Source organism: Hipposideros armiger, unplaced genomic scaffold, assembly GCF_001890085.2.
Source record: "Hipposideros armiger isolate ML-2016 unplaced genomic scaffold, ASM189008v1 scaffold_216, whole genome shotgun sequence".
NCBI classification, from domain to species: domain Eukaryota; kingdom Metazoa; phylum Chordata; class Mammalia; order Chiroptera; family Hipposideridae; genus Hipposideros; species Hipposideros armiger.
The window spans coordinates 2,018,418-2,034,406 of NW_017731566.1; the positions used below are offsets into that span (position 1 = coordinate 2,018,418).

At 50.2% G+C, this 15,989-nt stretch overlaps 1 protein-coding gene across 3 annotated transcripts in view; it reads left to right on the forward strand.

Moving 5' to 3' along the window:
• Nucleotides 1-15,989, forward strand: part of CTBP2 (C-terminal binding protein 2) — a 155,476-nt gene that overhangs the window by 97,248 nt on the left and 42,239 nt on the right. For all 3 annotated transcript variants that reach the window (XM_019654200.1, XM_019654198.1, XM_019654199.1), the window contains exon 3: nucleotides 11,516-11,675. In XM_019654200.1, coding sequence (XP_019509745.1) covers nucleotides 11,618-11,675 — 58 coding nt within the window. In that variant the 5' untranslated portion in view covers nucleotides 11,516-11,617. The remainder of the gene's footprint in view (nucleotides 1-11,515; nucleotides 11,676-15,989) is intronic.

Consider the following 15,989-nt stretch of genomic DNA (forward strand, 5'->3'; position numbering starts at 1 on the left):
CACACACACACACACACACACACACACACACACACCTCCTCTGAGGTACAGTGATGGCTGCAGTGTCATCATTCATCATGCTTGAATTTATTCAGAAGTCCTTGGTTTTGAAGAAATACTTGAGGTCAGCGATTGCATGCTGTGTTGTGTCACACTTTGGTTCCAAGAGAATAACTTGAGGATAGACCAGGGAAAAATGGCCTCTGTTCAGAATTTCCCAAGGACAGTGCTGCCCCAAGGCCACATTAATGGAGGTGATTGGAATCACAGTGTCCAGCCTGCGTCCGGGATCCCTGCCCTTGGAGAAGAAAGACATCTCATCACTGCGTGTGGAACCCGGATCCCTAACAGAGTCTGGTCCACGACAGACTGTTGTCACTCAGGCCTGGTGTGGTAAGGTACAGCCTCCTCATCTGTTTGCTGTCAGATCCCAAGGGGCCCTGTGTCCTCCTGGGCTGGTCCCTGGCGCCTGGGAACCGAGGTCTGCCCAATGCTGCCTGACTGAGGAAAGGGACAAGCAGCGTAGGACCACCCTCTCCCCACCCTTTGGGGCCAGGGTGGAGAAATCTACCTGGTGGTGTTAACGCAGAGGACACAGTGGCCGTGTGTTCCAAACCACAAATCCTGGATTTGGGGAGCAGGACAGTTAAAGGAAAGTACATTTGGACATTTTTCTTTTTGTGTGTCTGCGTTGAAATCACAAGAGGCAGGTCCTCATGTAAGAGTCTGGCTGTTGGGCCCACAGCCCCTTCCTTCACCAGTGGGCCTGTCCCGGTTGCCTGGCATAGCCTTGGGCACATGTATCTGTGTTTGTTGAGTTTTCCTGCATGGGGCTGGGTTTGACTTGGCTCTCTGTGACACAGCCAGGATCACACCCTGTCAGGGCTACCCCTTCACCACAGCCAGACTTCCTGCCAGGTGGTGCTGAGTTTCCCTAAGCATCATTGGTGCAAGATCCCAGAGCGGTTTCCTGGGGCCATTCATCCCCGGTAGCATCAGTAGGCATGGATGTGTTTGCTAGGCTGCCATTACAAAGCACCACCAACTGAGTGGTTTAGACAACAGACACTTACTGTCACCCAGTTCTGGGGGCGAGAAGTGTGAGATCAAGGTGTTAGGCGTTGTATCTTGCGAGGACTGGGAGGGAAGGATCATTCCAGGCCTGTCTTCTGCAGATGGGTGTCTTTTCCCTCTGTCTTCCCATGGTCTTCCTCTCACCATAACTGTGTCCAAATTGCCCCTTTTCATATTGTCATATTGGATTAGGGCCCACCCTAATTAATGGCCTCAGTTTAACTTGATTACCTCAATGAATGAAGACCTTGTCTCCAAAAAGGTTGCTGAGGTGCTGGGGCTTAGGACTTCATTGTAATTGGTGTGTGTCGGGAGGGAGGTACATTAACCCACAAGAAGGCGGTTGCACTCGGTGTGACTGGGCATTTAGTTGAAAGAGTGTGTTCCGCCCTCCGGGGCCTTCCTTGTGTTGACCAAGAGCCCATCTCTGCGCAGCTGGGTCTGGCTAAGGCAGCACTCAGCTGCAAGGAGGGTGACCAGGAGCCGACCCTTCTTTGGAACGTCTTGAGCCCTCTTCATGTGGCGTCTGGTCCAGGGACATGAACGTAGTGTCCGCATCACCCTGTGTGCTCGGAGCGGAGCCTCCCTCCCGTCTGTTCCTTGTCTGGCGGGGGCTCCCCTGTGTGCAGCACCCCTATAAATAAGCTCCGAGCAGATTTTTAATGGCCATCACCTTGTCAAGACTTCTTTAATAGGATTTCATGTAAAATTCTGATCCTTGGGTATTAGCACATGGTGAGCTGTAATAGCTAACAGGTGATGGCGTTACCTGCACCCCGTCCATCCTAACCTCCCAATGTTTGCCTAGTTCCTGAAGAACCCGGTTCATCACGACCAGGATTTCCGCCTCTGGAAAATTCTCACGGGGAGCGTTTCTGCCTCCTCTCCCCAGAGAGGTTCCAGCAACCTCTCTGCACCAAGGGGTGCGTCAGCCGTAGCTCAGAACATCCTGGGCGACAATGAATATAAAAATGGCATCGCCCACCCACCGAAGACCTGGGGGCCACTGTAAAATAGGTCAAATGAGATGGTTAGACCCCAGGAATTCCCTAAAACAGGAAAACAAAAGGAGTGCTTTAGCAACTCCCTTCTTCTCATGTTTGATCAGCAGGGATGGACTTGTGTGGCACAAGAGTGTCACCCACTTCTGCCCCTCCCCCATCTCACAGTGCAGCCACCCCCGCTTTGGTTAGTCATCAAACAAAGCCAGCCTCCCCTTGGGGTTTGCAGGACATTCCCGCCCTCCACCTGAAAACTGTGTTAAGCAAAATGAATTCGCTGCGAGCTGTTTTATTTCATATTGTTAAATAGCCACGTAAAACATTCGGATTTTCTTTTTGATGACTCAGGTGGAACAGCTAAGGTCTGGGAAGAACCACTCTCCCATCAGAAGGCTTCCGGAGTTAGGGAAGCCTGACTCTTGCTTACCCATCCCTGTAAAACTCCTGCATGAGGCACTGTGTGGGCTCTCCGATGCCTCCGCAGCTCCAGCCCAGGGCCTTTCCTTGTAGAGAAACATGATGATGGAATTTAGATATTCGTTGAAGACCCAGATGAGGAAAATCTGTCAGCATTTTCTTAGTGCTCCGTTGGTGAGGACCGAGCTGGCTTGCCTGTGTGTCTGCCTTTGTGTAAGCAACACCTCGTTTGAAATAAAGGCTGGGCCACCCAGGCACATGGAACACCCCTGCCCTGGGCCGTGCCCTCAGTTGTTGGCCCCTCAGACGCGGGGACTGATGCGCAGAGCCGGGCATGGGGTAAGCTGGCTCTCCTGGCCACATCTGGCTGGGCTGCAGGTGCTGAGCAGGTTTGCTCAGGAGTCTGTTTGGTTTGGTCCTCAACTGGCGCTGAACTTGGGACGTTGAGTCCCTACTCCTTCAGGAGGTGGGTGGGTTTGGAGTGAGCTTTTCCTACTGTTTGTCTGTGAGATAATCTTTCCAGACACTTGCTTCCTGAAAAGAGCCAAAACCGCAGGTCTCCATCATTCGCACTGATAACGTTATCTCTACGGCCAGAGCAGCACAAAGGCCCTCTCCTACCAGCCTCTGGCTTGGGCCACGCTTGGTGGGCTCTCCTTGGCCACCTGGCAGTCCACGTGCCTTGCTGGGTTGCCCACGTTGAAGTGGGTTGTACAGAGCACCCTCCTCCAAGACATCAGAGCAAGTCCCACCTAATGTGGTTTGGAACCAGGTCGGGAGGGACTTGGGATGTCAGACCCAAACAAGGAGGGCGGAGAGGCTCGTCAGGGAGGCTTCCCTGAGGAGGTGGAATAGGAGCTCAGGTGGACGGCCTGGGATCTCCGTGTGCGGGTCCTTCCGAAGGCCTCGCCTGCCAAGTCAGGCCACGAGTCAGCCGTGTCGCCCAGTGGCATCTTTTGTGGCGACCTTGGCTTTGAAATGGTGGTACAGGAGGATGCCCGTCCTGTGGAGCTGTGGGGGTAGGCAGGACATGTGTGTCTCCCTCCTTCAGCACCGATGGACTAAACCAGCCCCCCCTTTCCTTCTCCAGCCTAAACCGCTGTTGGGGCTCCCTGCAAGTGTGGGAGGGAGCTGATGCACTGCATCCTGTGTGTGTGTGTGGGGGGGGGCTTTTTAGGACTTGGCAATCAGAAAATACCAGAGAGGTCAGCGCTCCATCTGCAGTGGCCAGCCAGGCAGATTGGGGGGCAGCGGCCATAAAGGCGCAAGGTCCAGGTTAACTTGCCCAGAGAGAAGGCCCTCCCTCCAGGCTGGCGCTGCTGGCCAGGACCAGTTCCTGGTGAGGTTGGGAAAATCCACTTGTTTCCACCTCCCTCTCCAAATCAGCGTCTCCTGAAAAAGGTGGTGTATTCTGAGGGCATCCAAGTTTGGGCACACATCCCATGGTGGGGGGTGAGGAGGATGGAGCAATCACCAGTTAATCAGGTGTGGGTGCCCCAGAAGTTGTGGTCAGTAAGGAAAACCCTGCCAGGCCTTTGCCCAGTCCCACCTCAGTTCTTTCTGTATAAATTACGTCTCTGCCAAGTTGTTTTTATTTTTCATCGCTGTGGCTTATTCCTCATTGATGTATTTTTAAACAAGAAGCACAGGCCTCATGGAAAATCATCCTTCAGGGTGGCCCATGGCCCTTCCTGGGTCAGGGACCCCGAGCGCAGGACAGGGAGCCTCTCTGCTCCATCACCCACCTCTCCACGGCCTGAATTGCAGCTCACTCAGCCTTGAGAGGCGAACCTGGGCTGTCAGCCCAGGAGACGCAGACAGTGGGCAGGGCCGCCACTGCACTCCCTTTCCTCTGGCTGGTCGTGTTCCCAAAGCCCAAACTTACCTGTTCTCTGATGGTACTTGGCGGTATCTTCCCCCTTTGCATCCTGATGTTGAGGGGAAGTGCAGTGCAGCATCCTGAAACCTCTCTGACCTTTCCTTCTGGGCGTATCTGGTCTCTTTTGCTCCAGCTTCTTGCAGAGTCCAAACTGGGATGGAAATGAGCAAGGCAGGTCCTGGCCAGGCAGCTCAGGTCTCCGCAGCCTCGCGAAGGCCGAGCAGGGCGTGCAGTGCCCTCTGCTGGCCAAAGGGCTGCATCGCTGGGCGCCAGGCCTCCTCTGGGTGGGCCTGCTCCCCAGAAAGGCTGAACAGGAGGTCGGCTGCTCCCTGGCTTTGTGAGCATGGCCCTTGCACAGGGATTTCAGACTGAACCGTGTCAAGAAACAAATGGGCTGGGAGCTCCCAAGGGCAGCTGAGCAGTTGTGTCCCTGAGAGGAAGGTGGTGAGTCAGGGCCCCCCGGTGGCAGGAAATCAAGAGGCAGACGTCCTCAAAATCTAACTTTTTTTTTTTAATTTAAGATCTTATCATTGCTATTTGTTTGATAACCAGCTAATTCCTATAATTGCCCTTATTAGACATTTAAATACAAGCGCAATTCTTAGATATTATTGGGTCATCAGGAAAGTCATGACGTATTTTTCTATTATTTTTCAATGCAAAAATGCATCATGACTTTCCCGACGACCCAATAGGATAAGCCAAATAATTCAAAGTTGCCTTAAAAACGTTAAATCTTCGCTGTCCCCCCCCACACACACACACACACCATTCCATAGACTAGGTATTGTCAAGTTGAGTGACGTTTATCATACAGCCTTCAGGTAGCTGTCAGCTGGGGCTCCTGCCTGGCCTGGCCCCCAGGTCCAAGCCCTTAGTGGCCGTCAGTTATCCGTGCTTTTACCCCCCGCCCTGGACCATAGCAAGTGTATGTGGCTGCACAGCTGTCCCGCGGGCTGCAGGCATCACCCGCAGTCACCTTTGGGGCCCTAGAGGGACCTCACCATGGTGGAAGTCCTACTGCTGGTGTTTTATAAGAACTTTCTGACGTTCTGACTACTTCCTCTGAATGGCGTTGTTCCTTTTTACTCGCTCAGATATAAACGTCCCACAAAGATTTCTTGTGCTCAGTGTGGAACAGCAGATGAGCTGTGGGGTCAGGTGGAACTTCCTCTGTCCGCCTAGGACTTGAGGTTGCTGATCCCCTTCACCCTGGCGAACATCCCACTGCAGATCAGAATTATGCCAAAGAAGGAGTCAGAAAATTGGGGAAGGAGAAATTAACCCGTGTTTCTGTGATGTCTCAGTCACAACCCAGTGGGAATAAAAGGTGTCGTTTACGCCTCTTAATTTGAGTGAAAGTTTGCCTTTATCATTTTTTTAAGAAAACTTTATTAAAACTACGACATTTATTTCTAAAGCATATTTGTAAGTCAAGTGCTTTAAAAATGTGTGAAAATTCTTAACACAGGAGTGTCTCGCTTTCTTCAGCGTCAGAGGACCCAACACTGAATTTTCATTATGACACAAATAAAACAGTCAGTTAGGAAAACCATGAGTTGTTTGTGCTCAGATCCCCTGCTCTTGATGATAGCTTTTAGCAGAGGGAGTATTTAGAATTCGTAGTTTTGCATTTAACACCAGGAGACATATTTTGTGTCTTAAACACGCAGAAGGATTCACGCCTGGCCTTCGGGTGCTGGGAAAGGCCGGGGAACCGGTGCTAACCACACACTTGAACTATCTGGACTGCTGTCTGGGACACCGCATTGCATCAGCTCAGGGATATCCGAGGTTGGGGCCCATGGGACAGATTGAGGGCATGTGACCAGGGTGTGACCTTGCCACCTTGGGGTTGGGCTGCTGGACGTTCCCTGGGGAAAGATAAACAGTTCTGCTCCCAAGACTTGTCGAATGGTGGACAGGACAGGCTCCGGGAACCAGAGTGGAGCTTCAGTGTGTATTGAAGGGTCCTGCCAGTTACCGCGGGGGGGGGGGGGGGGGCAGTGGGAATGGGAGGCTCCTCTGTACACCCTTTTATGCTGCCTGATGTCTGAAGATATGTGTTTCACCTCTCCCAAAAGACTAAATGTGCCCAAAAGCTCCTGAGGAAATAATCAGGGAGCAGTAGTAGCTTCGGGGCTTTTGCAGAATTGACTTCCGTAGCTCATTGCCTACAAAAGCTTCATCCCTCCAAGTTTTCTTAAAGTGCAGTTCTAATAATTTCGTTACTAACGGTGGTGTTATGTCGACTCTGTGGCCAAAGCCCAGGCCCGCATTTTCCCCACTGACCCCTGACCCCTGTAGAATGTGTATTTTGTTGTATCTAGATTTTGATTTGGTTCTTTAGGTGCAGTTTACAAAACAAAACCCAGGTCAGCTGTTCAGAGGATTCTGAGCAGCTGTCTTCTAAGGGAAAAATTTGTTCCTGTTTGGCTTCCCGAAGGTTCTGGAATGGGTTCTTTTGAGGTAACCGGGAGGCCTGTGGCTTTATTTGAGGCCAGTCAGGATTTTCTGGGCAGTGGTCATCGGCGGGCCAGCGTTCTCCAGCCGGTGCTAAGACCCGCTGACCCTGTAGATGTGCTAGATGGCCCCCCACCCGCAGGGTCCTGCCTGTGCCAGCAGCTACTCGCTGTCACCTTAGCCTGGACAGGGTGCCACCCTGCTTTGTCACCCACAGGTTGGTGAATGAGCCTGTTGACACATCGGAAGAGCCTTACAGGCTGGTGCAGGAGCCCCCGGGAATGGTGTCATCCATGTAGGGGTCCCAGGCCTGTAGGGGTCCCAGGCCTAGAAAAGGGGGAGAACCTGTGCCCAGTGCTGCCCGGAGCCTTCTGTGTTGCACCTGAACCTCCCAAACCTCACACCTGCCTTCTGGCAGGTTTAACAATGACGTGTATTCTGAGGACTCTGGGGGTTCACCCGAGAACTGGCAGTGCTTGCTTAACTGTGATAATATTAATTCGTTAGCACGTCGTCAAGTTTGGTCTCTCTTTGTTAACATAATGTTTAAGTGGATTTCCTTGAAAGAATTGAAGGCTTGAGTCATCATGTTTAACTTGTTTTAGAAGAATTTTTTTCCTTTTTGAAAGACATCAATTACTTGGTGTAAATTTCTTCATCTGCCCAATCTTTATGAAGCCTAGGAACTAGAATAAAAAACTGGGGGAGCCCTAAAAACTTATTTGAGATTTTAAGAAGGTGCAGGAGTGAGGACTGGGTTCTGTGTGTGCACTTTAGTGGTTTGGCCCCTGTAGGCGGGGCTGCTAATGGTCCCATTTAGTAAAAATTAATGTGCTTGGGTTTTAGACCTTGTTGGATGAGGGGAAACCTCCCATTTCTCTCTTGTCCTTGCTTTCGAGTGTTTCTGTTTGATAATCCAACCAAGTGGTTGTAAAAATGAAGTGTTTTTCTTCCTTTTTGTTCCATCTTTTCTTAAGTCTCATGTTTCCCTTTGAAACCCACATGGGGCAAACCTTCCGTACCTGTAGCTTGGTTCTAGTAGATCAACAAGAACCTCCAAACGCCTTTCTGTCCAGGCATCTTTCCTCTCCTGAGATAAGTTGAGTTCCCTGACACCAAACTCATCTCAAGCTAATAAAACACAGACCTTTAAATGGTTGGTCCTGTGATTTCTGTTCAGAGAGGAGACGGTGTTTGGTTTGGTTTTTGGTAAGGTTTGGCACTGGTGCACTGTTCCTATTTATGAAAAGACCTGGCTTGTCTGTGACCTTTCCTGCGTTTCGCTGAGGTTGACCTTCCAGCCTACGCCGGAGGGAAGGACAGTCTACAGGGGGGCCTGTGTCCAATGGGGGAGCTCGCCACAGGAAGGCTCTCGAGGCCTGCTGCTCCGCATCAGATGTTTTCACGTGTTAGGGAGGAAAAATTCCCCTTCTTCCCTTCTAGGATCTTCAGCTGGTCTAATGATTTAATTGATATAAGACAGGTGAACAGGAGGGAAAAAAATTTAATTTCATACATATGGGAGCCCCAAAGATGTAAGGGCAAATGGGGCAGTGGAGGCTTCCGTGCCATCCTGAGCTAAGGAAGGGACAGGGGCTTCTGGGGCAGGACGGTGATTCCCAGGACAGGAGGAAGAGCAGAGGTTTGCCCGCCACACAGGCAGGGCACCCGTATAAAAGGTTCTCTCTGGTAATAGCCCTCTTTCTGGGCCAGGCTCTCTGTCTAAATTTGTTTAGGTAATGAAGGGAGAGGTAGAAGTTTTCCCTGAGTCTGCTGGGTCCTGCTTGCTTTCAGCTCAAAATAATCCACATGCCCAAGTGACACATTGTGGGGTGGCGTGTCCTGCTCTCTTCACGTGCGTGTTCTCATCAGATCCTCACGACCATGTTGGAACCTAGTAGCGTGACCCCTGCTCTACAGACGGGGCACCTGCTTATCCACGGCCATTCCGCAAGTAGGTTCTAGAACTCTTCGTCTCACCTGCAGCACCACCCACTACGGTGGTTTAACTGGATCACAGTTTCAGCAAAAGGGGGGAGAGTGTAACACATTCCCCTTTTTTCTCCCCGTGTGAATCTTTATTTGTTTTTAAACATTGACCACACGGTGTCTGTTGATGATAGTGGTGATAAATTCAGCGGCAAACAAAGTTCATGGTTTCTGAGTGGAGACTCGTATGAAGTAAAGGCAGATTGGCTTTCGTAGCAGGCGCTGCCAGAGGCGCCCGGGCTGGTGTGGGTGTGCCGGGCTGGCGTTCCCCTCGTGGATAGCAGCCCAAGACTCCACTCTGAGGAGGGCCTGTTCCTGTCATCTGGAAGAGGGTTATGTTAATTAAGTCCTTGTAAACAGCTTGCTCCTTCGGTGGACGGAAATGTCACATTTCATACAGTCTTGCTTCAAAAGAAATATTGTGGGGAGGCCATTGAAGCTCCGTGAATCAGTCACTGCTGTCAAGTTCAGACCGGACTCAGCCTGGTGGTCTTGCGACTGTGAATTCACTGCCAACATGGCAGTCTGAAACGTGGGTGGGTGCCACAGCTGGAGGGGACCCCACGGAAGGGCCAGCCATGGAGAGTGTCCCCCCCCCAACCCACCAAAAAGCCAGACACCGAAGTCAGTTGCTTTTTTTAAAAAAATGTTTTTAAATAATAGGACACAGACAATTTGCGTAAGCTGATGCTTGATTTCCTTTGATTGCGAAATCGAGATTCTACTTATCAATTTTTCAGGAAGCCATCTAATTATACAAATTAAAATTCAAAGGAAAGCAAAAAGAATGATTACGCCTCACCCGGGAATTGGAGGAGGGTGTGAAACCCATCTTGCCTCAGATGATAATGCTGTCATTTTTCATCTCTAAGGCACTTCACAAATAATTAATTAATTAATTCTCTCACCCCTCTGATAAGTTGGCTGAAGTGGGGTTCTGGCTTCACGGCAGTCGAGGAGCGCCACGCTGCAGTTTGATGATCAGAGCCCGGGACCTGAGCAAATGGAAACTGCCAGCCGAGCACTGGGCCCGCCTCCTTGATCTCAGAGGCACAGATGCCGCAGGGTCCAGAGGCGCTGCCCTCTGTCTGTTACTCTCTAATTCTCAAGTTGGCCAGAGTTAGGGCCCCCCAGCCCGCCCCCTGGCCCTTTGCATGGTTGCCTTTCATAAAGTCCAGTGAAAGCAACACCAGAATTTAAAAAATGTCCACCACACCTCCGTCCGCCCATATCTTCCAGGTGGGGACCCCGCTGGCTTTAGGATACCCTTCCTCTCGCTCATCCAGTATGAGCATCCCAGGTGCGGGGAACTTACCAGGTTTGGAAAGGGTTTGGTATCTCTCTTGGATGTTGCATTAATTATTTATGTGATTAGAAATTGTGCTTTTGCCTACCACATTTAAAGAGAGTCATGTAATTATTGCCCATAAATCTTTGGGGTACTTTTTCAACCTCATTGCTGGGAAATTAGCCATTAACTACCAGGAAGTCACCTACCTTTCCATCGTCAGACCTGCAGTCTGACCCGTGATAGAATAACTCCCGTCGTTTTGCATAATTGATGACTCTACACAATAGTCCACATCGGTAACCCCGGAGCCTCACTTTTGTCTCCAACCCCCCACCCCAATTTGCTGGATAACTGAGGACAACGCTCTGTGTGTGTGTGTGTGTGTGTGTGTGTGTGTGTGTGTGTGTGTGTGTGTGTATGGTTAAAATAAGACTGCAGCAATGACTCAAAAGCTAGGACGTTGAGGGTTGCAGGTAATGATTTGTGGCCTCAGCTGGTACATTGATGACAGGAAATGGGGGCAGAGTCCCAAAACACACACCCCTGAACTGCTTCCGGCAGCCGGGCAGCCTTGCCCCCGTCCTCAGGTGGCATTTGGGTTTCCCTCTGAAGAGTCCCATATACCCCACCCCACATGGGAGCCCCTCCCTCTCTTCCTCTTCTGCCTCCGCTATTTGCCTGAAGCAGCATGGGTGTGGGACAGGCACGGGCATAATTGTCACTCGCCAGTGTCCAAGCTAGCGGCCCAGACATCGCCCTTACCAGTGCCATCTTTGGCTCCCTCCACATACAGGGGAGGCGGCATTGGGCACGCGTTGGTTAGGTGGTGCGTGGCTTCCTGACCCCCGAGGGGCAGTTTTGGAAAATTGTGTAAGCCACCTGGTGGGAGACCCCAGCGAGCTCTCCTGTAGGCCCAGCCAGGTGTCTGCATCCTCCTGCAGGTGCACCTGGGAGCTGTCCCCGGTGGTCCCGCTGGCCTGGGAGAGCTACCCCCTTGTGGCTCTGCCCTCTGTGGGTCACAGAAATACAGGGCAGGCCCAGCCGGCTGTGGCTTGGTCTCTGGCAGTGGAGTACAAATTGTTACGATTCAGGTTGGCTGGTAATTGGTGTTTACAGCCCTGGAGTTAAACGCAAGAAGTCCAGATGCTGCCGTTTAGCGCTTGCAGAAACAAATGACAACCGTCGTGGTGGTGTTCACTTGCCTCCTGTTACAAGACAGGCAGGAGATTGGGACAATGGACCCGGGCTTGGAGCAGCTCCATCGCCCAGTGTTTGAGGGAGGACAGCAAGTGGCCAGATGGCAGGTCCCCTTGTAGAAAGTGGCAGCAAAGTCCTGAATGACCTGTTGTCCTGTGCCCCCAGGGTGTCCAGAGAGTAAGGATTCTTTTCTCCTTGTTTCAGGGTTCATAGTGGCGTAATGCCCGCAGACTCCTGCGAGTTCCCCTAAGTTCTTAGAGGACCGCTTTGCCTTTTGAATCAGAGAGTTGCAAAGTTCGATAAAGAATGGCCCTTGTGGATAAGCACAAAGTCAAGCGACAGCGATTGGACAGAATTTGTGAAGGTAAGAGCCAGCGTGATTGGCGGTTTCTAACCAAAGACACGTAGCCTCGCCCTGGAATCCTTGACCCGCCCACCTGTCGGGAACTGGTTCCCTGTTCTGATTGTGTGAGCCATACCCCCACCCTCCAGCCAAGGCCTCTCTGCCAGTGCCGCTGCCTCATGGTGGGTAGGCCTGACCTTCACAGGACAAGGCCTGGCTTCCGGGGTAGGGGTGGGGCTAGGAGGAAAGTTGGGGAGGGGAGCAGGCCCCAACCAAGGCCCTTTTTTTCCACTTACCTAAGATCATTTTGCATATGAAAGACGCTGTATATTAGGACCATCTTGTTTTTGCTTCCTGACATCCGGACTTGCTCTGTTTCGAATTAAGGTATTTACAAGGGTGAATTCCAGGATAATTCCTGAAGAGCTCAGCATTGCCCCTTGTGTTGTGTTCACATTCCTGGTATCTTTGAAAATGTCTGGAAGTGTTTTATTCATGAAAGGGAAAATAAACATAATTAAAATCTAATGGAAACCTGGGGACAACACTCTAAAATGTTGATTAAGCACCATCCTCTCCTAATTAGGGACTGGTAAGAAATCCAGCGCAGGGGGACCTGGGCTTTGAGTGAAGGGCTCCTCACGTGGGCCTCCATGCTGTGGCGCTGGGCTCAGTGGGGCTCAGTGTGGCCTGGTGACTTCACGGCAGGATTTGTCACAGAGGTGATGGAGGGGAGCCTCCTCGAGGCCCCTGCATGCGCTGCTACACTGGTTGGCCTGCTAATTTGGGGACAGGAATGCGTATCCCACAAGCTGTCCATATGGAGTCGTTTGTTCTTTAAGTCGATGTGGCCCAAGCCACGTGGGGTGGAGACATCAAAGCTGCTTTCTGCTGTGTGCTACAAGAATGCAAGAGCCCTGGCTGTCCCCACACTCCTGAGCTGGGCTGCAGGGGAAGGGGGGTAGCATTTCAGGGTTTGTTTTAAATAAACATTTAAAAAGTTTCAAACGTACAGCAAGATAGAATAGTACAGTGGACACAGGCTTCCTTTTTTTTTGTAGCTACATAGATATATACTACCACGTGTGGGTGGGGGGATGGATGGATGGACTTTTCCAGAGCCACCTGGAAGAAGGTTGTAGGTGCAGTGATAGACTCTGACGTACCTCTGGCATATATCTCCTTTTAGGACCCTTCCCCCACATAACCATAACAGCATCATCACCCCCGAGGGAACTGCACCTCGTTACAATCAATACTGTCTAGTACAGACGGCATACTCACGTGTCCCCTGCGCTCCCGTGTTTAGCCAGTTTGCTTCCCTATGTAGAAACCTCCGAGGGACACACATCACATGTAGTTTGTCACATCGCTTTGGTCTCCTTAGTCCAAAATAATTCCCTGGCCTTTTTTCACTTTGAAAAGCATTGACGTTGTGAAAGAGCCCAGGCCAGTTGGTTGGTACAATGTCCCGTCATCTGGGTTCATCTGCTTGTGTGGGAATTTTTTTAAATTTACTTTTACTCTGCAGTGGAAAGGGGCTTCGTTTTAGTTACTGAGTCCTCTGTTCTGGAAAGCCCTAGTGGATCAACGTTGCAAGGTTAGTGCCAGGAATGCCTGTGGGCTGATGCCACCCCAGCATTTATCCGGAGGAGCCACATTGGAGGAGAGAATGGGGTTGAAGGACCAGTGACCGTTCCTCACTGTTACCAGGGCTGTTGGCGAGGGCAAAACCGTTCATGGTTGTTTCAGACCCTGTCCTCCCAAGGGTGGTTCATGCCCTCCCGTTTTTTATAACAGAACTTTCAGTATCACCTTTATCCAGGAATAGCGTTCCTGAGACGGTAGCAGTTAATATAGGTTCTAACATAGACACCCGAAATTAGTTCCTCAGGTGTAACTTAAAACCCGTGATCACAAACATTTGTTTAATAAGCATAACTGCCATGATAAGTGTGGCGCTTCTCGCATTTACAAGCTGATGTAGCACCTTCTGTAGGTCGGTGCAGGTGGCGCCCATTTGCCAGGTGTGCCCAGGACCCCAGGCAGTCTGCTGTTCTTTATTTGGTTATTTCTTCCTGAAGGTCTTAGACATCCACATGCCTGACTGTGAACTAACTGCTCTTGAACTTTCTCTGTGGAAGTCCACAGATGACTGTCTCCTTCCCAGCACCCACGCCCCATCCCTATGACTTCTGGTATCATTGTTTTTGATGGGATGATTGAAAGCGTGGAGCTGCACTGCCCTGGAGCTGCTCTGGGCGCGGAGCGGAGGATCTTTGTCTTGCTCTTGGTCTCTAGGAACACAAACTCTTTCAAATTCTTCCCTCCCACCTGCTGCACAGCCCCTGCGAAGCCCTGGCTGTGGGGTTCCGTGCCAGGCAAGCCCCTGACAGTCCGTGGTCCCCCTCACTCTCTTGAATGAACCCTTTTCCAGCCAGCCTGGAATCGGAGCATCACCCTCACAGGTACTGCTTCCAGAATCCCTACCTGCCTTCCAAGGAAGGGCCAGCCCCTTCCTCCCTGAGGCCTCCACACCAGTCCCCAGGGTGCCCTCCTCCTCGCCTTCCGAATTGCTCTTCCCTCTGTGCCTCGGAGCCCAGGGAAGACAGGGTGGAGCTCTGTTCCTCTTTGTCTGCCCAGAATCTGACTCGGGCTACGCCTTCAACCCCTGGGACTTTTCTTCTGGAGATTGAAGCACAGTACAGAGTATATAGCTTTGCTTTTCTCAACAGCCAAAGTCTTTGGGATGCCATCCAAATCAGTTGGAATAATGGTCTTGCAAGCCGACTTAAAAGCCAGATTTTAATTTTTTTTAAAGCAACCCTTCCTTGTATTTTCATGTGTCATTTGTTCTCTGCTCTTTTGTGTTGCCTAATATCAAACCATCTTAGAGTGCTGTTGTGTGAGAATTATTTTGGAGCGGGGTCTGCTAATAGACCGGTCAGAGCCAGATTGCAGGATCCTCTTTTTGATGTATAAGTTAGGTCTTGGTTTTCGCCTCTGCTTAGTTTGTTTGCTGGCATAATTGACATGGCATTTGTGAATTGCACCCGTCAGAATTTTAATACATTTTACTGCATTGTGGCAGAGCTGGTTTGACTTGCCCCAAATATTTGTCAGTCAGAGAAAGAGGGCTTGCTATCACTCAGCATTGCGAAAGGAACTCAGTAAAGCCCTGCGTTTGTAGAGCTGTAATATACCACAATGGCTGTGCTGATGACTTTTTGTTAGAACATCTTATTGTGGGTTATGGTGGAATAAATCACTAAACACCATCCTTTCCTGTGGCTATTGAGAATATAATGTGGAAAAAAGTAGAGATTTCATTTTACTTCATTTTGTTCGAATGTCTTATGTACATGGAAAAATGGTCCAAAGGATTATATCAGCTGAGCTGTGATAAGCCCCCTTCATAACAGAATTCAGGAGAGGACTTTTCCTGCCCTCTGCAGGAAGAAAGAAAAAAAAAAAAAGCAATGATATGAACCTCTTTTTAAATAAACAATCATATTCAACATTCTTCATTACTGAGCTGTTCTTACGAGCACAGAGACTCAGAGGAGGTGAGAACGGTGGGCTGGCTGGATGGACGTGGGGAGAATGGAGACCAGCTGGTAACTGTTGTGCACATAGATGGTATAAACTCTGGGACTCTTTTTCTATGTCGACTTTGTCACCAAGGACAGGAAGTGTCAGAGAGAAAAGGCTACAGAGATGAGGTGGAAGAAAACTTTTCCCCCAGTGTTGAGCTGGTCGTGGTGACAGTATCTCTCAGTGGAACGTCCCACCAAGAAAGTTCATTTGTGGTCCCAGAATGTTCCAGAAGCAAAGATGTCTGAGAGCTTCTAGGCCTCCGAGGTGGCTGCACTGATGGGATCGGGGCCTTCGTTGCCTGGCTCACACCCATCGGAGCCCACAGTGCGGACGGGTTCGCCTATATTTCCCATTGGAAGAGCATCGTCTGCAGACCTGGGCCACAATCATCATGTGTGTGCTATTTGGCTTTACCTCTCTTTTTAAAAAATGCAATATAAAATCATTCCTGTTTTGTTTTTTTAGAACACTTTATAAAGAAAGTGTGTTGAAGCCTGCCATCTATAATATAAGTACTCTGCAATCATTTGTAATAAATATCCCTGAATAGCCCCAAAAAGTGGATTTTAAAAATGGGATTCATAATGTTGCTATACATTATAATTATATGTTTGGATCAGGCAATTATCCACATTTCCAGTAATTATGTGATTACTGATAATTACATTAGCTATGTAAATACACAATAGTCAACTAGACAAGACTTCAAACTTCATGGTATAAATGAATATACGGGAA